The sequence below is a fragment of the Puma concolor genome, chromosome C2 (genome assembly GCF_028749965.1).
Source record: "Puma concolor isolate L17-30 chromosome C2, mPumCon1.1.hap2, whole genome shotgun sequence".
NCBI classification, from domain to species: Eukaryota; Metazoa; Chordata; class Mammalia; order Carnivora; family Felidae; genus Puma; species Puma concolor.
This window is the reverse complement of record NC_141675.1, coordinates 147,643,588-147,667,507: the sequence shown is the minus strand read 5'-3', so window position 1 is coordinate 147,667,507 and position 23,920 is coordinate 147,643,588. Positions and strand designations below refer to the sequence as shown.

General features: G+C 50.8%; 2 protein-coding genes across 3 annotated transcripts in view; one reads left to right on the top strand and one right to left on the bottom strand.

Annotated features, from left to right (window-relative positions):
* URB1 (URB1 ribosome biogenesis factor) overlaps positions 1–8,239 on the top strand; it is an 82,173-nt gene extending 73,934 nt beyond the window's left edge. The window contains exons 40-41 of one of the 2 annotated variants that reach the window (XR_015240418.1): positions 2,023–2,159; positions 7,771–8,239. The gene's annotated coding sequence lies outside the window, so the exon portion shown is untranslated. Of the gene's footprint in view, positions 1–2,022; positions 2,161–7,770 lie in introns of those variants that run through there. The other variant, XM_086675853.1, reaches the window with a different exon arrangement.
* MRAP (melanocortin 2 receptor accessory protein) lies at positions 805–23,676 on the bottom strand. The gene is made up of 3 exons (XM_025913290.2): positions 23,455–23,676; positions 3,391–3,490; positions 805–1,068 (listed from the first exon to the last, which is right to left on the bottom strand). Exons 1-3 carry the CDS (start codon positions 23,558–23,560, stop codon positions 939–941), a joined length of 336 nt encoding a protein of 111 aa, XP_025769075.2. The 5' UTR covers positions 23,561–23,676; the 3' UTR covers positions 805–938.
* Between the last annotated feature and the right edge of the window lie 244 nt (positions 23,677–23,920).

Below are 23,920 nucleotides of genomic sequence, written 5' to 3'. Positions count from 1 at the left end.
GGCCGAGTCTGCCATCAACTTGGGGAATTAACCGTCAGCCCGCCTCGGCGGCAGTGGGCTGTATGGGCTTTGTACTTGGGCGCCGTCTCCCTGCCAGGGCCAGGCTGTCGGGCGCTGGAGGACTGAGTCTGTCAGAGGGCTCACACCAGAGGTCCCATAAAGTCACCCAGATGGGACCCATCCTCCCAGCCCAAAGACTTTCTGTGGCAGCATTCTGATGCAGATCTCCTCCCCTTGGGCTTTGTCTTTTAAAGGCCTGGGGGGGGAGGGTCTGGGGGGGGCGGATCCGGAGTGTGACTGCAGTCAGCTGGCCTGGCAGGTGTGCACCACCCTGTCTGGGAAAGAGTGGGAGTCAGTGGGGGATGGGAAGGAACTTCCCAGGCCCTCCCTGGGTGCCCTGAAGAAGGTTCCAATCAGCTAAGAACTCAGAGCTGCTAAATACTACGGCAGTTAGTAGTTGAAGCTAAAAAGTGGCCCAGTGAAGATGAGCAAGCAAATTTTTTTTTAAATTTATATGTGTTTTATATTTTTGCCCTTCCCAAAGTGCATAAGGAGTAAGTATGCTGGTGAAATGCACTAAAAATCCACAACATCTGGGGCTACTTCCCCGTGCTAGCTGGGCTGCTGCAGGCCCTGGATGATGCATGCCGGTGCCCCCTTGTACAGCGTATCTTGACCCAGTCACGCTTCCTGCTACACATAAGCAGGCTTTTCGAAGGCACTTGTGTGTCCGGGTTGGTTTGAGTTCACCAGGCGTTTGCTGGTGTCCAGGCTACAGTTGAGAGGTTCTGTCTCCCGGAAGGGGTCCCCCCTCCTCGTCCCTGTTGTCAGCTGCTGCTGTGGGGGGTCCCCATCGTGACCCGGCTCCCAGAAGAGAGCAGGGTGGGTCTGCGGGGCAGGTGGGGCAGGGCGGAGGGGCTCCCGGCCGCAGCCGCCGCTCAGGGCGGGATGCTCTGCTGCCTGGCTCCTTGCCCGAGCCCGGGGGAGCCTGTGGGGTGCCTCCGGACGCAGAGCGGGAGGTTGAGGCCGCGACTCCAGGGGCGTGTTGGATGGTGCTGGGCGTTGTTCCTGTGGACAGAGCAGATGGGAGGCAGGCATCAAAGCTGGTGAGAGAACTTACTGGATGCTTTCCTGTTACACCCCGCTGCCGGCCCAAAGCCCGTAGAGAAGGCACGCGGGGCAAGGGCACCTCGGCCAGGGGAGCAGACCCTGGGGGCGGGTCACCCGCCTCACAAAGGTCACCCCTGTGCAGAAATGGAAGAGGACAGGCAGTGCTTGGCGGTGACCCAGACCCTACGTTGACTAGTTCTCTCCGAGGTCACGTCTCTCTTGTTTCCGTTCACGACAGGGAGCAGGCAGGCTGGCCTTCCGTCCGTCCACAGGTTTGAGTGTAGAGCTCAGGTACCTGTGCCTCCAGCCAACTTACATCTTAGCCAGGAATCTGCTCTCTGGATGCCTCTCCTGAGCGCCAGGGGCAGTGGGCACGGCCGCCTGACGTGAGCCGGCCCGCCCCGTCCCGCCGGCCCTCCGTCTCATCAGTGACGGGGGACCGTGATCGCCTCTTAGGTGTCATCAGGGTGACGTGAGGTGATGCGTGGCTGGAGAACTAGTTTCAACTAGTTGCAATCCTGACATGAATGTGGAGGCTCAGAGAGGGGGCCTGAAGGAGCAGAGCCCTCCTTTCACATGATGCCGGCAGACTTTTTTTTTTTTTTGAGGCGTGAAAGAGCACCTCCTCAGGGAGCAACCCTACGTCTGTCTCCCAGATCTTACTGAAGACCCAGGTGGCTTCCCTGAGCCCTCCCTGCCTGTTACAGTGTCTGGAGGGTGCTTTCTCTGGTGCCGGGGAACAGCATCATCCATTTGCCCTGTAAAATTGCAGCACTGAAGGCACCCGGGACCCCTCAGCCTCGGCCGCCTGTGTGCCCACTGGGCCGGGAAGCTTTCTCTTGCAAACCGTCCCTGGCACAGGGCTGGCCACGAGCCACCTCAGAAAGCTCGTTTCATTCATTTATCCCCCAGGTACCTCTTGGGGCTATAAATCTGCCCAAATTTCACGTGAGTGGTAAAAACTGGAAGAAAAGGACGGAGGTCTGCATTTGCTCAGAAGCTGGCCCGGCCTCTCCCCCCTGTGACCATAGGGAACCGGAAGTGACTTGGTGAGTCACCCCGGGCAGGGCAGGGTGGAGGAGGGAGACGGAGCCCCCTTGAAGCTGGTCCAGGCGTGCACAGATGGGCAGGTCCTCCCTGAGCCAGCGGCGGGACGCCCCCAGGTGGCGAGGCTGCCCTCTCGTCTTTCAGGGCCTTCCCGCTCCCTGCCCCCTCCTCTCAGAGCAGCTCTGCTCATCTGTCTGCTGCCAGCATCCTGTGCCGGCTCCCGGTCTCCACTCCCCAAGACTGCCTGGCCCATGATGGTGTCCGGCCCCAGTCTTCGCCCGGGATCGCTCTGCTACCTGGCCCCACGTTTCAGGGGAGTTTGGGCAGCCCTGGTCCCATCAGCTAAGGCAGAGACAGGCAGTCCCTTTTTATAGGGTCCCTTGTTAGGACAGTCATTTTAGACCGCAGTAGCCGTGGGGGCAGATTAAGCCAGAAGAGGAAATTGGATGTGGTAAGCCAGTTGTCTAGCACAGGAATTAGCATCTAATGAGCTAGGGTCGCCTGTGCGGCTCAGTCTGTTGAGCGTCCGATTTCAGCTCAGTCATGATCTCACCGTTCGTGAGTTCGAGCCGCACGTTGGGGCTCCCTGCTGTCAGCACAGAGCTGGCTTTGGATCCTCTGTCTCCCTCTCTCTGCCCCTCCCCCGCTCACTCCCTTGCTCGCTCTCAAATATAAATAAACATTTTCAAAAAAATGTGTAACGAGCTAGGTTAATTACTAGCTAATTCTTGGAGCTCCTAGATTTTACCGAATTTAACCCCTAAGGCACATAGTAGGTATTCATTAGCACATGGTGGTCATAGATGCCTAAGTTTGGGTCCCATTTTCCTGATGAGTTGTTTGGCAAGACCTAACTGGCATGTGGGGTCATTTAGGCTCTATTTTCTCTAACAACTTCATTGAGATACATACAGTAAAGTTCACCTATTTAAAACCTAAAACTCCAGATCTTCAGTATATTCCCAGTTATACAACCATCAACACAATCTGCTTTAGAATATTCTAGATGTTTCATAGCAATGGAATCAGTCATACAATACCGGCCCTTTTGTGTCTAGCTTCTATCCCTCAGGACAGTGACTCTGAAGTTCATGCGTGTTGCAGAAGGAATCGGTGATTTATTCCTTTTTGTGGCCACATAACATTCCGCTGCGTGGACGTGCGGCTGCTCGCTGTTTAGCCACGTGACTTACCTGTACACGTGCCGCCCCCCCCCCCCCCACCCTTACTCACCTCACCTGCGAGGACCCTGACCAGGACATGTAGAGCAGGATGAGGAAGAGAAGCATGACGAAAAATGCCAGGCTCACCCAGAAGGCAATGACAATCAGATCTGCGGGAGGGAGAGTGCATCTCAACGTCACTGTGACACCACCAGAAGCCCACGGCAAGGGGACGTGAGGGCCCCTGAGCAGCGTGGAAATAGGGCCCCGAGTGTTGGCATTCTCTCGTCTTCCAGCCTCTCAGCAGTGACCACCGGGAAGGTTTTTCCACTGACAAGAACCTTGGGAAGGAACAGGCCGACAGGGAAGCGGCCTTTTCCCAGAGCAACTAGCTTCAAGGTCTGTTAGGGTGACCGTTGAGGGAAAAGCAGTGAATGAAGGTGGGTGGCACCCCGTGGATTTGCTTTTTCAGTTACTGCTGCTGTTCCCCTCCTTCCCTTTCTCCCTCAGAGGGAGAAGCAGTGGCCGTGGGCCACTCATGTGACAGCCAACCTCCCCTCTGCTGTGAGGGCCGCAGGGGACTGTGGGGACCGCTCCGTTAGAGGCCGCTTCAGAGACCCCTTCGGAGTCTAGATTGTGGTGCTGCAGTGCTCCTGTGGCGGGCAAGGCAGAGTTTTTCCCTCGGGCCTCCCTGGCCCCTTTCTTTCAGGGGAAAGCACCTACTCAAGCCAGGCTCTGCCAGGGGCTGATGAGGATTCAGACGGGACCAAGCTAGCACACTGGAAATCGCTGCTGATGTGGGAAACTAAGGCAAAAGAAAAGCTAAATTCCCTTACTGCCTACAGCCCATTGATAAGTCCTTGAGGCAGACAGACTGACCTTCCTCTCAGAACTCAGTTGCCTGGATGATGACCCTTCGCTAAGAGGCAGAAGGTAACCTTAGCTTAACATTATCCTGACCCCCAAGATCCTGTAAGTGTCCTTTCACATAGAAAAATTCCTTTGGAAACTTCTTTTATCTCAACTCCCACCCCCACCCCCCCCAAGATGTATGTTGGCAATCATACTCCAAGCTTATGGCCCCCTGATATACATCTGAAGGGTCCCAGGACTGAGTTTCTACTAAACAGTAATGACCTTTTCCTAACAACAGCTAACGCCTCAAGGTCCTGAAAACCTTGTTTCCAAAATACCTTAGAGACTTACGTTATCCCTAACGCCCTCCCAACCTGAGGGTATATAATCAGTCACTCGCCACAACCCCACTGCAGCTCTTTCTGCCCCAAAGCCCTGGCCCCGTGGTCAAATAAAACCACCCTTTTGTGGGGCACGTGGGTGGCCCAGTAGGTTAAGCGTCCGACCCTGGATCTCGGCTCAGGTCATAATCTCACGGTTCAGTTTGTGGCATCGAGACCCGCGTTGGGCTCTGAGCTGGCAGCACGGAGCCTGGGATTCTCTCTCTCTGCCCCTTCCCCACTCACACCTTTTCTCTCTCTCAAAATAAATAAAACACCCTTTTTGCACCCAAGACATCTAAAGAATTCTTTCTTGGCCGTTGACTCTGAACCCCAACGCTTCAAACCACATCAGCGGCCGCCTCTGTCCTGCTCGCCCCTCCCCCAACGCGCTCCTCTGAACTCCAGTAGTACTTCCGATGATACACCCGCCTGCTCCATGTTGTATTCTGTTAAACAAAAAGATGTTTATGAATGGGTAAACAAATGAGGAAATGAACAAACTGAATGAATGAATGAACGAACGAACGAATAATGGGGTATTAGAGATTTGTGCATCACCTCCATGAATATGGAAGTAGAGGCCCCAGGGGTAAATAATGGTACCTGGAGTAAGGGGTGTCCCCTGTCCTCTCCACGGCCCAAGACAGGTAGAAGGAGAAACTGAAGGCCTGTTGATCTTGGACCTTAACAGCATCAAAAAAATCAGTCCCAAGGAAAAGATGCCATATTTGCCAAAGGAATCGAGCTCCCACTGCCTTGTAACAAGGCATCAGTAGCTTGGCCTTCATGCTCCAGAAAGGCCAGGACAGCAAAGACCCCCCAGGCTCCCACATCCTCTCTCCTGTCTGTCCTTGAGCTGAGAAACTGACGGTGGTGCCCCTGAGCGCCGACCCCGCTAAGGAGGTGTGTGGGCTCCTGGGAACTCGGGAGCGAGGTTGTTACTGTCTGTCCTAAACTGAAGGACTTTTGGGAGGAGCCTCTGAGTTTCTCAGCATTCCGTGACTGCTCACCGCACATTATTCTGTAACACCTGCTTCAGCCCCACTGGCCAGTCAACATTTATTTTATAACTACCGCAAAGTATGACAGTATAAATGCTTTCAGAAGTTTGGGGTTTATTCCGTAAGGGTGTTTTATTTTATATTATTATTATTTTTTTTACATTTATTTATTTATTTTTGAGAGACGGAGCACAAACGGGGGATGGGCAGAGAGAGAAGGAGACACAGAATCCGAAGCAGGCTCCAGGCTCTGAGCTGTCAGCACAGACCCCGACGCGGGGCTCAAACTCACAAACCGCAAGATCATGACCTGAGCCGAGTCAGATGCTCAACCGACTGAGCCACCCAGGCGCCCCAGGGTTGTTTTAGATTTAGGCAGACCCCACTGCTCTTTCTCCTTCATAAAGAGAACGTAAGGCTGGAGATCTTCAGCGCCTATATTAGTGCCGTCGGTGCCTCTAAGAAAACAGCTTCCGAAGTTTGGCAGCTGAGACCCACCCCCACCCGCCTCCCCTTCTCCTGGGCTCACACTTGTCTGCTTGGCCCTTGGTCATTATTCCCACATACTGGGCAGAAAATGAAGCGACGCCTTTCACAGAGCACAGTATCTTCAGAGAAGTGAAATTGGAATTTTTTTCAGACCAAAAAGGCGATCAGTAGCTACTCGCCACTTCCTGTACTAAATTCTCTTTCGTTACGGTCCTGTTGAAAAGTGTGGCCAGAAAAATAGAGTTCTTGTTCCTCTTCCTGCTGAAGGTTCAGCCTTAGTGCTCGGACAGAACATGTTGTTCCCGGACAAGAGCTGTCATTCCCCAGTGTTGGAATTGTTTAAACATCATTGAGCTTGTTTTTACAACAAGGAGCACCAGGCCGGCTTGACAACAATACTGGTCCAGCCGTGGAAAACTTCCCTTCTCTTTCCCTTCCCTTTTTCTCCCCTTCCCTCATTTACTTCCTTTTTCTCCTCTCCCTGTCCCTTCCTTCCTTCCCTCCTTCCTGCCTTTCTTTCTTCCTTCCTTTCTTTCTTTCTTTCTTTCTTTCTTTCTTTCTTTCTTTTTCTTTCTTTTCTTTCTTTCTTTTCTTTCTTTCTTTTTCTTTCTTTTCTTTCTTTTCTTTCTTTCTTTTCTTTCTTTCTTTCTTTTTCTTTCTTTTCTTTCTTTCTTTCTTTTCTTTCTTTCTTTCTTTTCTTTCTTTTCTTTCTTTCTTTTTCTTTCTTTTCTTTCTTTCTTTCTTTCTTTCTTTCTTTCTTTCTTTCTTTCTTTCTTTCTTTCTCTTTCTTTCTCTCTCTCTCTCTCCCTCCCTCTCTCCCTTCCTTTCTTCCTTCCACCACACTGGCAGAATGAGGGGACTTAGGTATCCACAATTAACTGACAAGAAGAGGCTCTGATGGCATGGTGGGGCATCACACTGGGGAATTTCTCATCCCACCTTGGAGCTGACCGCTTATTCTGATCCAAGTACTTCCTACTCATAGCAGGCACCTCAGTCTCGTTAGATTTTGTTAACTGCTAAACCTCAGCTTTAACATTCCTTCAAACACTACTAACATTTGGGTCCCAGAGTCCTGGTAAGAGATTAACTCCAAGATCTTTCCCTTCTTTGGAAAAACAATGGGGTTAAGGGCCTGAGCTCTGGAAGTGGGTAGTTTTGAATTCAAAATCTGACTTGGCCATTTTCTAACCATGGGGTCTCAGGCAGTCTGGGATTTTTACATCTCTAAATCTGTCTTCTCATCTGTTAAAGGGGGATGTTAGTGTGTGTTATGTAGACTGTTAGGTGAATTAAATAATATACCATGTGTATGTAATGCACATAGCACAGTTCCTTGTTTAATGGTTTTGAAATGATAGGTAAATAGAACTAAAATTATTATTTCTGTTAAGAGGGTAGTGTGGCAAGTGATATCTCTGTGATTCAAGCTCCACTAAAATCAAGTGGATACCAGTAAAGGTAATTGTGATGTATAGACTGCTAGTTGTCAATCCTAATGTTTGCTCTCAGGTGCTTTCATAGTCCTAGAAGCCCTACCTTTTGCTGCCTGGGATAAAGACTACATTTCCCAGATGCCCTTTCAGCTAGATGTGGTCATGTGACAAGGTTCTGGCCAATGAGCTGTGAGTAGGGAGTTACTAGGAATCCTCCTGCAGAGACTAATAGATTTCTCATGACCTTGTATCCCTTTGCATTTCCTTACTCCGTTTTGCTGGCCAGAACATGGATGTGATGATGAGGGACATGTCCGGGGGATGGCAGAGCAATGAGCTGGAAGGAAGCTGCTTTCTGAGGATCTCATGGACCAGACCCACCACGCTGTCCTGCAGACTTTTAGGTGAAAGAGAAATTAACCTCAGCTTTGTCCGGTACTCCGTTAATTATAACCAGTTTTCCTTATTGAGTCAGGAGAAGGAGCCAGCTTTTTAAACGAGCATATCAAAACTTACAAATCCAAATGAATGCTGACGTTCAAAATAATCATCCTCTCTCTATCATAGAGTCATATAAATTTTTCTAAAATACATGTCTTGGGGCACCTGGGTGGCTCAGTGGGTTGAGCAACCGACTTCAGCTCAGGTCATGATCTCGCAGTTTGTGAGTTCAAGCCCCACGTTGGGCTCTGTGCTGACAGCTCAGAGCCTAGAGCCTACTTCAGATTCTGTGTCTCCCCCTCTTTCTACCCCTGCCCTGCTCACACTCTGTGTCTCTCTGTCTCTCAATAATAAACATTAAAAAAATAAAATAAAATAAAATACATGTCTTGATTAAACATTTATAAACATTTATCAAACATTCATAAACACTCTAAATTATTCTTTTGGAATTACCATCAAGGACACACACACACACACACACACACACACACACACACATACACACACACACCGGTTTTGCTACTTTGTAAAATCATATTTCCTTTTCAACACCCAGGTGGTATCAGTCAGCTCGATCCATTCACCTGATTAGTTTATGGGTGATTCCTAACTATTTCCCAAAAGCAAATCCACCCTCGAAAGATATACATAGTTTCACTGTGGACGTTCCATAGAATATACTGTCACTACCAAAGTCAGTTCCAAAAGAAGAGTCCCAGCAGTTTTTGAACAATAATAGTATCATTCAAGTGTAGCGCCTTCAGTTGGGGCTACCTTGATGGGAAAATCGTTACGAGAACAATCTCATATCTCTGTTTAAAAATCACTTTTTAAAAAATGTTTAATGTTTATTTTTGAAAGAGAGAGACACACAGAGTGTGCGCAGGGAAGGGGCAGAGGGAGAGGGAGACACAGGATCTGAAGCAGGCTCCGGGCTCGGAGCTGTCAGCACAGAACCCACTGTGGGGCTTGAACTCACAAACTCTGAGATCATGACCTGAGCCGAAGTCGGATGCTTAATCGACCAAGCCACCCAGGCACCCCTAAAAATCACTTTCACTGCTTATATCATGCCCATAGGACTGACCATTTGAAGAAGATTTAGAAGTCTCAGTGAAAGTTGCAACATGAAATTGATTGCTCCGAATGCCAGAAGAGAGTTCTATGTAAGTTGTTTGCTCAGTCTTTTCCCTGAGCTCTCTGCCTTGCGTTCACAAGAGATCGGTTGGTGGCCTGTTTCTGTTCTTCCTCTCCCAGCTGACGGGGCAACAGGTGAACAGGCTGCCTGATTATCGAAGGTGCCAGAGCTGGCGCATCAGTGGAAGTCCATACAGGCTATGACAAATTTTTTCCTAAGCCATAATTAAAGGAAGAAGACATATGGACCCAAGAAGTAAATAACACAGCGTGAAAGCCAGACCCTACCCAAGGGAAGTCAATCCATCTTGCTGCTCCGTGCAAGGGAGCATTAGAGCGGTATCTGGAGATTCATCGCATTAGAATAATGTGTGTGGTCGCTGTGAGGTTGCTATATGGGACTGGTTTTCTCCTAAGCTTAGCCTCTGAAAAGGGGACAGATAGAAAAGCAAACATATAATTAATTCAGGCAGAGGCCCAGGAAACAGATTTGCATGCCCCACCTTTCTGACAGCATTGGAGAGATTCTTAACCTTTCCCCGAAACAGAAGTCACATCTGTAAAATCACAGGGGTGAAAATCCTTGTGAAGTCCCTGTAACAAAATCACACCAGATTTCAAGCTAACCCTGGGAAAGAGGAACCTAGATTCCTCAAGTCAGCACTGAATTTGCCATATATATATATATATATATATATATATATATATATATATATATATATATATCCCTAGGTATTTCCAATGATCTGTCCATCCATGATGGAATAAACTCCAGTATATGGGCATGAACACAAGAGTCTTAAAATCCCTCCTGCTTATTAGGTATTTTCCCTCCTGTGTCGCCTCCTTCCCTACTTGGCACAGGAGTGAAACTCAGCCTTCCACGGTTCAAGCGGCTGCCCCAGGCGATCTTCCAGAAGCTTTGCCTTTGTCTCACCTTAAAGCATCCCTGGCTCCTGGCTCCAGTCCTAGCATCTTTCTGTCTTTGATGTGAACCTCTGCACAAGTGAAGCTTTCTGATCTGTGTTTGACTGGGTTGGAGATCCAGCCCAGAGGAACTGGCGAGGAGAGAAAGGTGCATTTGTCAGCAAAGAGGCTCGCCTGCTCTCTGTGGTGTGACCTCTGTCCTTCCTCGCCCGGACTCACGCTTACCTTGCCCCACCTTCAAAGCCAGGTCAACAGAGCCTCCCTGAGACACCCTGACACCGCCTTCTGCTGACCATTACAGATCACAAGAGTGACATCATCATAGCAGCGGCACAGCGTGCAGGTGATGGAGATTTCTACTTTTGCATTTTGGGGATTTTTTTTTTAAGTGAACTTCTTTGAATTCAAATACTGTGGACACACAACAGGGGAAGAAGTTTTTTTTTCTTCCCAAGTCCACTGCTTGTAATAGCAAAATCCTGGAACCACTCTCCGTGTTCAAAACCGCACATTTTTAGAACGTCGTGCAGTTATTTACAAAACTTTGTGAAAGAATATTTTACAACACAGGAAAACAACATATTGTGAAGTCAATAAGGGCAAAGTATGAAAGAGCAGACACAGCCAGATCCTCCCTGAAATCTACAGGGGAGACGGGATGTTCACAGTGGACTCTGTAGAAAGGCGGTGCTATGGATCGAATGTGTCCCCCCACCTCCCGATGCGGAAGCCCTGATCTCCAGACTGGTGGTAGTCGGAGGTGAGGCCTTTGACCGGTGATTAGGTTTAGAGGAGATCATGAGGGTGGGACACCATGGTGGGATTAGTGTCCTTATAATAAAAGGAAGAATCTCTCTCTCCCTCTTCCTCCCTCTTTCTCTCTCTCTTTCCCTCTCTCTCTCCCACTTCCCCCCTCCCTCCCCCACTCTCTCCCTCCTCTCTCTCTCTCTCTCTCTCTCCCTCTCTCTCTCCCATTTCCTCCTCCTCCTCTCCCCCAGCCCCTCTCCATTCACATGCACCAAGGAAAGGCCATGTGAGCCCAACAGCAAGAAAGGACGTCCTCACCAGACAGTGACTCTTCTGCCACCTTGACCTTGGACTCCCAGCCTCCAGCACGGTGAGAAATGAATATCTGTTGAAGCTCCGCAGTCTGTGAAACTTTGTTATAGCTGCCTGAGTAGACTAAAATAGGCATTGACTACTTGAAATCTGGCTTGGGTTTGCTTACCTCCGAGGGATTTCCTTTAGAGATGGTAGATGGTCCCCCACAGCCCTCACTCTGTCTAGGAGGGCAGCCGGTGCCCTGCCCTCCAGTGGAACTGTGAAGAGGCCGCCCAAGGGCACTCTGCACGTGTCCTTTGCAGTTAGTGGGACACAGTGGACTGGAGTCTGATGATGTGTGCTCGAGAACATCTTAAAAGCAAGAGACTGGGCCATCAGTGTCAGCAGAGTGGAAGGAGCCAGCCTCCGGCCGTTGAGGGGCAAAGCTGTGTCCCTGAGGGCCTCAGGGGAGGGTGCGGGCTGAGTGCCAGCCCAGAGCTGGCCCAAAGGGTCACGTGCATGGGCACAGCCTGGAGGGGAGTCGGGCCTCTCACAGAGCGGGTCCAGGCGGAAGTTGGCCTCAGAGCACAGGGTCCCGGGGATCGTCCTACGAGGCCAGCAAGAGAGAGCACTGCCTGTGGTGGGAGATCTCTTGCAAAGCCGCCGCCAGGAGAGGAGGCAGCTTGCATCAAGGACGCCCCCGCCTGGATCAGTGCTAGTCAAGCTGGAGGGCGGGGAGGCCAGTGGGGAGGCCAGTGCAAGAGTCCGGCCAAAAAGTAATGACGGCTACCGAGGAGAATCGCTTCCCCACCCTCAGGTCATGGGGCTGGTGACCGTCACCCCAGGGAATGCACAAAGGACACCCGTCACACGGGCTGGTATGAGGAGGGGCGGCGAAATCGACAGGAGCAGAGTCCCCGAGCCAAGTAGCGGGCCCCCCTTTGTGGACACGGCTGACGTGCATCGATGTCCTCCTCACCCTCCAGGGCCGCCTGTGCGGGTGTGTCTGTTGTGCTGACCGGCTGCCGTCCGAATCAGAATCCGAGCCGCCTCACTGGCAAACCCCCTGGCCTCCAGCAAAGATGTGTCGCCAAACAGGATGGGGCAGGTGGCTGGGGGAGAGGAGCTTGCTGAGGAAAGAAGGAGGAAGCGCTCCTGCCCCCAAGCCAGGGAAAGAGGAAGTTCTCGCTTTGAATGAAGTTTGAAGGCGGTTTGGTTTTAAGTATTTTTGAAACTGATTTCATCGGCTTAGACATTTGCTCGGGTAACCAGACTGGCCGGTAGAGATTTTTTGGTTTAAGTTTGTTTATTCATTTTGAGAGAGAGCGAGAATGACAACGAGCCGGGGAGGGGCAGAGAGAGGGGGACGGAGGATCTGAAGCAGCCCTGCACTGACAGCAGAGAGCCCGATGCTGGGCTGGAACTCACGAACCCCGAGATCCTGGCCTGAGCGGAAGTCAACCAAGCGAGCCACCCAGGTGCCCTGATAGACACATTTTTTAAAATTTGAGAGTAAGGGGCGCTCAGTCGGTTAAGCGTCCGACTTCCGCTCAGGTCACGATCTCACGGTTCCTGAGTTCAAGCCCCGCGTCGGGCTCTGTGCCGAAAGCTCGGAGCCCGGAGCCTGCTTCGGATTCTGGGTCTCCCTCTCTCTCTGCCCCTCCCCCACTCAAGCTCTGTCTCTGTCTCTGTCTCTGTCTCTCTCTCTCATTCTCAAAAATTAAAAAAAAAACAGAAAAACAAAACAACAACAAAAAAGAGTGAGCATGAGACCTACTCCAGGGAAAGAGCCAGCACCACTAAGTAGGTTTGCACGAGCGGTCAGAGAAAGATGAGAGCAACATTCTGACTACACGCCATGAACTTGCTCTTTCCGTGATGGGTGCGTTTATGCAGATGCGGGAGAAAAAAGACACTGCGACTGGAAGGACATTGTGACAGGCCAGGCCCAGTCAGGAGGTAGAAATCACACAGCAGGTGAAACGGGAAGTCTAATATGAAAAATTATTCAGAAGGATTAAAGAATGTAAGATATGAGGAGACTCTACAAGGTGTGCTGGGGCTGAGGAGGGAGGGAGGGGGGACCCAGGTGCGTTTGCTCAGGCTGTGCTACAGGTCGGAATGCTTGTGTTCCCTTAAACTCCTACGTCAAACCTTCATGCCCCAGGGGATGGTATTTGATGGTGGGGCCTCTGGGAGGTGCTTGAGTCATAAGGGCGGAGCCCCCATGAATGAGGTTAGTGCCTGTATAAAGAAGGCTCCGGACAGATTGCCTCACCCCTTCCATCATGTGAGGACCCGGCAAGAAGATGCCAGCTATGAACCAGGAAGGGGCCCCTCACCCCAATGTGACCATGCTGGTGCCTTCGTGTTGGACTTCCCAGCCTGCGGAACCATGAGAAATAGATGTTTCTGGTTTGTAGGCCACCCGGTCTGAGGTGTTTTGTTATATTAGCCTGAACAGACAGACTAAGACAGTGGCTTAAGGAACAGAAACTTATTTTCTCACTTTAAAGGCCCCATCTCCAAATATAGTCACATTCTTTTAAAAAAATGTTTAATGTTTATTTATGTTTGAGAGAGAGAGAGAGAGAGAGAGAGAGAGAGAGAGATGAATCATGAGCAGGGGAGGGGCAGAGAGAGGGAGACACAGAATCTGAAGCAGGCTTCAGACTCTGAGCTGTCAGCACAGAGCCCGACACGGGGCTCAAATCCATGAACAATGAGATCATGACCTGAGCCGAAGTTGGACGCTTAACCAGCTGAGCCAGCCAGGCGCCCCTACAGTCACATTCTTAAGTACGGGAGGTTAGGACTTCAACATAGGAATTTGGTGGGGGAGGCCGGGGGGACCCAGTCCAGCCCATAACCCCAAGGAAGGACATACTTGAGAGAGGTTCAGACCTCCCTGGGCATGTAGTTTGGTTACCGGATAGCAGAGATGTTGGCTGGTTTAGCCAGACCTAACTGGTTTGGAGCTGCTGGATGAACCATAGACAACCCAGATGACCAACAACCATAGTGGGGTCCCCCGCATCTGGGCTTGCGACTCTTCCCCTGACCCACCGGCCCCAGATTGCCCCGGGGCGTTGGTTTTTCCGTCAAGATGGCCGCTGAGAGGTTCTTGCCACCGCGAGGCTGCAGGATCTCAGCGGGACCACGTTCTGGGCCAGTGACCGGGGCTGTTGGCCCTGCGCGTCCTCACACCCTCACTGCCGACCTCCCAGCCCCAGCACGGCCATCCTGCTGCGCCCCTGCCAGGGCCCCCTCCTGCGAAAGCTTCACTCCGGCTCACTGTTAAGGAATTCCATCGTTGATCACGGAATTACAGTAAACTGATAACTGACACAGGTACGCATCATGAAAATGACCAGTATGTACAAGAGCTGCGTACCTCACAGCAGTTGATCTGTTCATTCTGCAGAGACTTCTCGTGTGCCTGAGATGTGCCAGGCACTGTCTGGGAACTGGGGGTGGGGAGCAAGACAGGGAAGGGTTCCTGCTCCGCTGGAACAGTCTGGTGGGAATCTGCCCACTAATCGTGTCAAGTGTCCTGGGACGAGTCCTAAGGGATCAGAGCCTGGAATTTAAGTCCCAGCTCTGCAAATATTTTACTAGGTGACCTTGAGCAAATCACTTGGCTCCTCTGGGCCCCGAGACCCCCACATACTTTTATTCCCACGTCTGGGATACCATAGCACGCTCATTTATTTAGGCAGGCCCCTCCTTCCTAGACTGTCACCTCCTAAGGGTAGAGATCTTTCCAATGTTATGCTTCCAGATCTTTCCCAGCATATGGCTGTTTCCTGCCTGTGTATCACCTTCCTCCCACCCAAGCCTCCAATTTATATATTCGCCAGAGGGATATTTTTAGCCAGCAAATTGGACCTTGTCTCTTCTCTGCTTACAATTTTATTAATTTTTTTTTAGTGTTTATTTATTTTGAGAGAGAGAGAGAGAGAGCAGGGGAGGGGCAGAGAGAGGGAGAGAGAGGATCCCAAGCAGGGCTCCACGCTGTCAGCATAGAGCCCTTCGTGGGGCTCAAACTCATGGACCGTGAGATCAACGACCTGAGCAGAAATCAAGAGTCAGCACTTAACCAACTGAGCCACCCAGGCACCCCTCTGCTTACGGTTTTGAATGACTCCCCACAGCTCCCAGGAATCTTCTGAGACTGACCTGCAAGAACCCAACCCCCGCGTGGTCCGGAGCACATCCTCCATCACTCTTCCCCAAAGCACCTCTGGCCTAAGCAGGAGTATAACTGTTCTGCTCCCACCCCCAACCCCGCCCTGCCGGACCGGCCCCTGTGGATCAGACGGGCAAAGTCCCCCTGGGTCTTCTGACTCAGCTCAGCCCACCTTCCCTGTGAAGCCTTCCTTACGTCTTACTTCTCCCCAAGGGTGTCCTTCTCTGTGCTCTGCTGGCCACTTCTGCACGTTCTCCAGCACAACACCGTCCATCAAATAGCAGCATATTCATGATCAGTAGCGGCCACCTCACTAAACAGTCGAGGATGGAAAGAGCGACCTGCTTGATTCCTCCCTCGAGTCAGTGTCTTCTACAAAAAGTTCTAGACCAAGATAGACCAAAGAGATGTCACCAGATCCAGTACATCAACATGGAACAAAGTAGCTTATAAGCACCTTTTAGGGAAATGTGGGACGATGAAGGTAGACTGTTGGAGGACACTAAGACATAATTATTGAAATGTCTGGGTATCGTGTTACGTTCTTTCCTGTTACGATTTCCCTAAATCCGGTGGAGGGATGCCCTGATGTCCATAACCTACTTGGAAATACACCACCATAAAACAGATAATAGTGGCCACAAAATAAAATCATTCTTGTAAAATATCAAGGACGGGGACTTGGTCTTTTTGCATTTGTGCCTCCAACTCTCGGTGCAACGCCTGGCCTGTCACGGATAGTTGCAAAATTTGGTTGTTGAGTTAATCGCGAGCAAAAGCAAGAAGGTGGGTCAGGAATGGTGTGTTTCTAGTATGGTGTGGAAGTGGGGCTAGTTGAGATGAATGAAGCACAGAATGGACAGCACCGAGTTTCAGAGGACTACTAAGACAAAATGGGGAGCTTAGACTTATCTGAGAGGGCAGGGGCAGGGAACAGTGCAATGGGCACATGGTTGTGCCTGGAGTCCCTCCTACACAGTAACACCATGGAGAGTTGCACAGGTTGTGCACTGCTCAAGGAATTCCACCTGGATAGGTGTGATTAACTGTGTCCCCAGAGTAGGAGCCTTTTTCTGATTTCCCTATGATCTGGGGGTAGTGGCAGCATTGTTCCTGTCTGTGGGACTGGAGGGAGAAGAGGGGAGTTAAGATGACCATCTGATGTGCCTCAGTTCCCCAAGATGCATCCATGTGACAGTCCTGTGCCAACCTAAGGAGAGTGAAACTAGGGAAAGAAGGAAAAAGGTTGAGAGAGATGACAGTGGAGCTGGAGAGACACAGAAACCAGGGGGAGGAAGGAGGCGAGTGAGCAGGGTGACTTTTCCGAAGCAGCTGTTTCGGATGACAGTGGATGCCAGGAACCAGAGAAGGGGAAAGTGCTCACGAGTTTGAGAAGTTTGGCAACCGGAGGTGAGAGAGAGGGACTTTTGGCCGATGGTCCAAGAGGGCAGCGGGGATGCAGATCCGTGTGTGTTTCAGACACGGATGAGGAAGCCGGTGGAAAGAAGCTGGAGGAGGAGAAGTTCCCCCAGGCTCCGCTGAGGGGCCGTGGGGACACGTGACGGCATTTTGACCAAGTAACGAGTGGACACCCCGCGCGGGACTCCCGGGCCGGTTCACCTGTGCACATCCATCACCCCTGTGACCAGGTCTCTGCAACGTCCTGCTGTGGTGACTGTTCTGACTCCACACCACGCACTCCCAGTCCTCATCTGGTGACCCTCTTGGTTTACGCTCCGTGATGGTTAATTTCGTGCATCAGCTTGACTAGGCGAAGGGATGCCCAGACAGCTGGTAAGACACGATTTTTGGATGTGTCCGTGAGGGTGTTTCTAGAAAAGATTAGCATCGATTCGGTAGGCTGAGTAAGGAGATCTGCCCTCACCAGTGTGGGTGGGCATCGGCCGAGCCGTTGGGGGCTCAAATGGAACAAAAAGGCAAAGGAAGGGCAAATTCTTGCGCTGTCTCCTTGCACTGGGCCATCTATTTTCTCCTGCCTCTGGACACTGGTTCTTGGGCCTTTGGACTCCAGGACTCGAACCATCAGCTCCTGTAGTTCTCAATCACCGCCGGCTTTCCTGGGTTCCCAGGCTTCCAGGAGGCAGATGGTGGGACTCGTCAGCCTCCCTAACTGCATGAGCCAGTCCCTATAACCAGCCTCCTCTTATCCGCATCGACGTACCTCCTATTGGTTCTGTTTTTCTGGAGAACGCTGACTGATACGATCGCCATGCCGTGGGAGTTTACATCTCTGGTGTCAGGAGACTATCAACCTCCGGGTTGTTTTTGTAGTCTTAGCTACCTGCCGTACATTTCTTTCTGCCACAGAAAGCTCTGTAAACTGGCCAAGGGGCCTGCCTCCCAAGAGGGTCCTTGTCAGATTGAAGACTCCGTGACATGAGCCACACAAAAGGGCAAACAGCGTATGATTCCCCTTCGGTGACGTACTGTCTTCCTCCGTTCAGGCTGCTGTAACAAATCACATACCCTGGGTGGTTTAAATCACGGGCATTTATTCTCTCACGGTTCTAGGGGCCGGAAGTCCAAGATCAGGGTGTTGGTGGGTTCCGTTCCAGGCGAGAGCTCGCTTCCTGCTTATGTCCTCACGTGAACGAGGGAGAGAGAACAAGCACTCTTGTTTCTTCTCAAAAAGGTACGAATTCCACGGTGGGCCCCCGGCTTGATGACTTGGTCTAACCCTCATCACCTCCCAAAGGCCCCACCTCCGAATGTTATCCCACTGGGGATTCACGTTTCACGTGAGTTTGGTGGGGTGGGACCCCGGACTCAGTCCGTGGCAGATGGTCAGAACAGTCAGATTCATAGGGACAGAGAGCAGGAAGGTGGTTATCGGAGGCGGTGGGGGGGGGGGGGGCGGGCAGAGGGAAAGGGGGAGCTGGTGTGTAACGGGTACTGAGTTCAGCTTGGGGAAGATGGAAAAAGTTCCGGAGATGGGTGGTGGCATGATGTGAAGGCACTTACTGCCGCCAAACTGTGCCCTTAAAATGGCTTAAATGGTCACTTTTGTGTTGTGCACGTTTCCCCTCAATTGGTAATAATATAAAAAAGAGGGTCCTTGGGGCGCCTGGGTGGCGCAGTCGGTTAAGCGTCCGACTTCAGCCAGGTCACGATCTCGCGGTCCGTGAGTTCGAGCCCCGCGTCAGGCTCTGGGCTGATGGCTCAGAGCCTGGAGCCTGTTTCTGATTCTGTGTCTCCCTCTCTCTCTGCCCCTCGCCCGTTCATGCTCTGTCTCTCTCTGTCCCAAAAATAAATAAACGTTGAAAAAAAAAATTAAAAAAAAAAAAATAAGAGGGTCCTTGTCAACATGAGCGAAATGTTTAAAATCCTGCCAAACTGCCCAGAGCGTGGGGTTGTTGTCCCCAGCCTCCCAGCAGGCTCAGGGTCCTTGTCCTTCCCAGCCGCGCTCGTCCATCCACTGGAGAGGGTGGCCCCTTGCTGCCCGCTGGGCTCTGCCTGGTAGTCACAGGCCCGGGGAGGAGAGAGGTCACTCAAGGCAGGTCTCAGTTTCCCCTCAGGAGTTATCACAGACGGCATGTGTGTATATGTGCGTGCAGGCACATTCTGTGTTTTGAAGACAGAAAAACCCGAAGGCGGCCAGGCACCAAAATGCTAACGCTGATTTTTGTTTTTCTGAATGGTAAAGTGCAGTAATTCACTGTCTGAGTCTTTTACGATGAGCATATTAACCTTTACGACTTACATTTTAGAAATTCGAGGGGCACCCGGGTGACTCGGTCAGTTAAGCATCCGATTCTTGATCTCAGCTCAGGTCACGATCTCATGGTCACGGGATGGAGTCCCTCGTCGGGCTCTGCACTGACAGCACGGAGCCTGCTGGGGATTCTCTCTCTGCCTCTCTCTCTCTCTCTCTCTCTCTCCGCTCCTCCCCCACCCAGGCACGTGTGCCCTCTCTCTTTCTCTCAGAATAGATAAACGTTCTTGAAAAGTTTGAATTATAAAATGTTCCAAATTCATAGAAATACACAGAGTATTTCCTCCAGATCCTTTTTTTAAAAAAGGATATTAAAAGGGGTGCCTGGGTGGCTCAGTCGGTTGAGCGTCCGACTTCGGCTCAGGTCATGATCTCGCGGTCCATGAGTTCGAGCCCCGCGTCGGGCTCTGTGCTGACAGCTCACAGCCTGGAGCCTGTTTCGGATTCTGTGTCTCCCTCTCTCTGACCCTCCCCGTTCATGCTCTGTCTCTCTCTGTCTCAAAAATAAATAAGCGTTAAAAAAATTTTTTTTTTAAAAAAAGGATATTAGAATGTTAAGGTCATCATCCACGTGTGGCAATACAAATTTCTCCACTTCCTACCCCGACACACTGAGTATCAGTGTTTCCATGTTTGTGCATTGAGTGAGTGTGAAATGGAACCTCAGTGTCCTTCCCAGGGCGCTCCCTGAGTCCTTGTGAAGGTGAGCGTTTTCTCACGTTCCTCGGCCCTTTGAGTTTCCTCTTCTGTTAACTGTGCTCTCGTATCATTTGCCCATATTTCTATTGTTTTTTTTTTTTTTCTTGTTGATTGATGGGTTGTGTTGACTTATGAAATAAGAAAATGGCTTCCGTTTCAAGGGGCAAAAAGGGTATTTCCCAGGTAGTTTGCAAAATACAAGGGAATAGTCACTGCCATCGCTTTTCGTTCCTGGAACACACCAGATATCCCCCTGCCTCAGAGCCTTTGTCTTCGGAGTTCCTGTGGCCTGGAAGGCTCCTCCCAGAGACCGCTTCAGGGCTTGGTCTCTCACCTGCTCACAGGACATCCTTGGGGGGCCTTTGCCAACCGCCCGGTTCCTCTTAGGGCCCCACCTCTCCCTGGCTACCCTTCCTGTTTTATTTTGCCGCCTGCCATGCTTTTTCTTGTTTGTGGTGGGTGGAAGGCTGCTTTGAGTTTTCAACACTTTTCTCACTGCAAGATAGGTTCTAGTTCCCTCCTCTTGAATCTGGCCTGGCCTTAGTAACTTGTTTGCCCCAAGTCACAGAGCTAGAAAGTGGCAGAGCTCAGATGTGAACTCGTGCCAGGTGGCGCAGGGCTCCACGCGCCCGGCCTCTGATCCGTGTGTCACTGCCTCCTGGCTGGTCCCCAAACACAAGCTAGACAACTACCCATCCAGGACAGAAACACCCTGGGAGAGTATTTTTGTCTAGCCTCAAACTCCTTTTCCAGAGAAGGTGGAGATTAAATTCAGAGGACACATGAAGGCTGAGATACAAACAGAAATCAAGGAAGCCAGGAGTACCTCTCTCCGTGGGTGTCAAAGACTCCTGACCTCTAGGCTGTCTGGGGGACCCAGTGACTGGCCTCCCCCTGGGACAGTTTCCTCACTGAGATGGTCTATATTGCATTTGGGAGTTTGGGAAGGCATTGCTTTTTTAAAAGTTTATTTATTTATTATTTTGAGAGAGAGAGAGAGAGAGAGAGAGGTAGAGAACAAGTGAGGGAGGGGCAGAAAGAGAGAGAGAGGAAGAGAGAGAGTATCCCAGGCAGGCTCTGCACTGTCAGCAAGGAGCCCAATGGGGGGCTTGAATTCACAAACTGTGAGATCATGACCTGAGCCAAAGTCGGACACTCAACTGACTGAGCCACCCAGGCGCCCCAGGAAGGAGTTTCCTCATTTGTCTGCCCAGCAGGCTATGAACTTTTTATCTCTAGCTCATGTGTGCAAGAAAAAGTATTTCTTTTAAGACCTCACACACAGCTTAGAGAACATCAACCACTTCCTCCAGAAATGGACGTTGTTCATGGGTCATTACACAGGGCAGGAGGTTGAGACTGTAGGTTCGAAGACTTTGGATAAGCAAAGAGGGCTCCCACTCAGAGCAGGGGAGAGAGCTTTGGAGCCCAGGTGGTGACCAAGCGGGATGTCTGCTGTACAAAAGGATGGGGGTGTCTGAAGCTAACAGCATTTCATTTAATTCAGGTTAAAAAATTTTTTGAGAGAGAGAAAGAGAGCACACGTGTGTGTGCACATCCTAAGGAGTGGGGGAGGAGCAGAGAGGGAGAGAGAGAGAATCTCTCCAGGCTCCAGGCCCAGTGCAGAGTTGAGGGGCTCGATCTCACAAACCACTGAGATCGTGACCAGAGCCTAAATCAAGAGTCTGACGCCTAACTGACTGAGCCACCCCAGCGCCCCTAATTCGTGTGAATTTAAAAACAACCTTCCCGAATACAGATTTACATTTTGTCCAGACCAATATGTATCCTGAAGGTCTGAACTTCTGACCATACATATCAGTGGGCTTCTATTTCAACCCTGCCACTTTCTCCCTGGGACTGTGAGCTGTCTGTGCAAAAATCTGCTTTTTGATTCGTGAGTATATACCCCGCATCAGGAAACACACACCAAACCTATCGTCCCCCGCAAAAGCTTTGCTACCAGGCTGGGGACGCAGCAAACGTGGATGGGTACCCGGACTCCTGGAGGCTGTAAATGAAAATGGAAACAGGTACACTTCCTAACAAGACATTCTAGACAACTTTCTCCAAGGGCTCTGCCGGGGATCTGCTACCTTTTATTACCGATAACATCCAAATGGATTTCAGTTTTGAGCTGATGCGTGAACAAGTGATCTTGCTTTTCATAGGAAAAGCATCGTGTTCCTTCTAGTGACTGCACTTACTTCTTGACAGATTATGTGATCATAGGGCATGAAATAGCCAAGGAGGGGCTAGGCGTCCGACTTCGGCTCGGGTCATGATCTCATAGTCCGTGAGTTTGAGCCCCGCGTTGGGCTCTGTGCTGACAGCCCAGAGCCCGGAGCCTGCTTCCGATTCTGTCTCCCTCTCTCTCTGCCCCTCCCCTGCTCATGCTCTGTCTCTCTCTGTCTCAAAAATAAAAATAAAAATAAAATAAAGAAAGAGCCAAGGAGCCCGAGACTTGAGGATGGCAGAGCCCTGAGACTGTTTTTGGTTTGCTTTGCTTTTTCGTGCTCATTCCCTCAGCTAACTTGTTATCTTGACCGAGTAGCTGGAATAATCAGAGAAGATTGTTCACAAAGCACCAACTTACCCAAGGGATAGAGACTGGGAGAGAGAGGAGCAAAAAAAGCATGTTGGTTTGCTCTGGTGGTCCTTCCTGAGACCATGAAGAGTAAAATCAGTTGGTATTTAAAAAATTTTTTTCACATTTATTTATTTTTGAGAGACAGAGAGATAGAGCGCGAGCAGGGGAGGGGCAGAGAGAGAGGGAGACACAGAATCGGAAGCAGGCTCCAGGCTCCGAGCTGTCCGCGCAGAGCCCGACGCAGGGCTTGAACTGACGAACTGCGAGATCACGACCTGAGCAGAAGTCAGTCGCTTAACTGACTGAGCCACCCGGGCGCCCCAATCAATTGGTGTTTTCATGGAAACCAGTAAATCATATATCTTAGGGGTGGACACAGTAACCTCCCCCAAATCTGCATAGAGTGAGAGAAAATGCGAAATCTGCAATTTGAAGAAATTTCACCTAGCTTACAGGAACCCTGGCAAATCACACTCTAACAAAAAAAAAGTCTGTCTTAAAAGCATATTCTGGGGTGCCTGGGTGGCTCACTTGGTCAAGCATCAGACTCTGGATTTTGGCTCAGGTCACGATCTCACGGTTTGTGAGACTGAGCCCCAAGTCAGGCTCTGAGCTAACATCACAGATGGAGCCTGCTTGGGATTCGCTCTCTCTTTCTCTTTCTCTGCCCCTCCCTGCTTGTGCTCTGTCTCTCTCTCAAAATAAATAAATAAACTTAAAAAAAAAAAAAAAGAAAACATATTCTAGGGGCGCCTGGGTGGCTCAGTTGGTTAAGTATCCAACTTCAGCTCAGGTCGTGATCACGGTTCATGGGTTCGAGCCCCGCATCGGGCTCTGGGCTGACAGCTCAGAGCCTGGAGCCTGCTTGGGCATTCTGTGTCTTCCTCCCTCTCTCTCCTTCTCTCCTGCTCTCACTGTCTCTCTCTCTCTCTCTGTCAAAACTAAGTAAACATTAAAAATAAAAAATTAAAAAAATAAAAGCATATTCTGCTCCCAAATCATCCTAGTTTCTTAGGAGGTTAGTTCCAAACCTCTTACAGAAGATGACAGATAAGATTCTGCTCCCGTTTACTTATATCTCTGAGGGTTAGGGTTAGGGTCGTGTTTGGGCTCATCTGTGACATCTGTTGGGAGTAGGAAGTGGCCAGAGAAAGTCTTTCGGGCCAACCCCCAGCCTCTGCCTGGCTGGCTCCCCCAGTCGAGGACTCACATTTGTTGGCTTTCAGCTTCCTCTCATCCACGGGAATGAGGTCCACGTAGTCCAAGTAGTATTCGTAGCTGTCGTACAGGGTGGAGGCGTTGGTCTGGTTGGCCATGTCCGCGGTGCTGGGAGGGGGCGCATCCGGAGCTAGTCAGAGCCCTCGGAGAGACCAGCCGACTGATTTCTGTAAAGTCATCCAAGTGTGTCTGTGGGTCTCGGGGCTCAAGGCCTGCCCACTTACTTATCGGAGCCGTTTAGCTGGGAGAAAGGCCAGGGGGCTGTGCTTGACATCTCCGCCCGCACGTAGAACTTTCCGCCCTGCTCCTCCTTGATAAAAGTCCAAGACAAACAGAGCCACAAGGCAGGAAACCGGGTTTCCAGCGCGGCTCTGGCTCGCCCCTCTGGGTGAGAACGGGAAAAGGGATACCTGGGCCCCTTGGAAGACAAGATGCCGAACAGGGGCTAGGAAGGCCAC

Coding starts and splice junctions, on each gene's coding strand:
- MRAP (XM_025913290.2), bottom strand. CDS start 23,560: ATGGCCAACCAGACCAACGCCTCCACCCTGTACGACAGCTACGAATAC. Junction 3,491..23,454: donor GAAGCTGAAAGCCAACAAAT/GTGAGTCCTCGA, acceptor TCCCTCCCGCAG/ATCTGATTGTCATTGCCTTC. Junction 1,069..3,390: donor TCAGGGTCCTCGCAGGTGAG/GTGAGTAAGGGT, acceptor CTCTGTCCACAG/GAACAACGCCCAGCACCATC.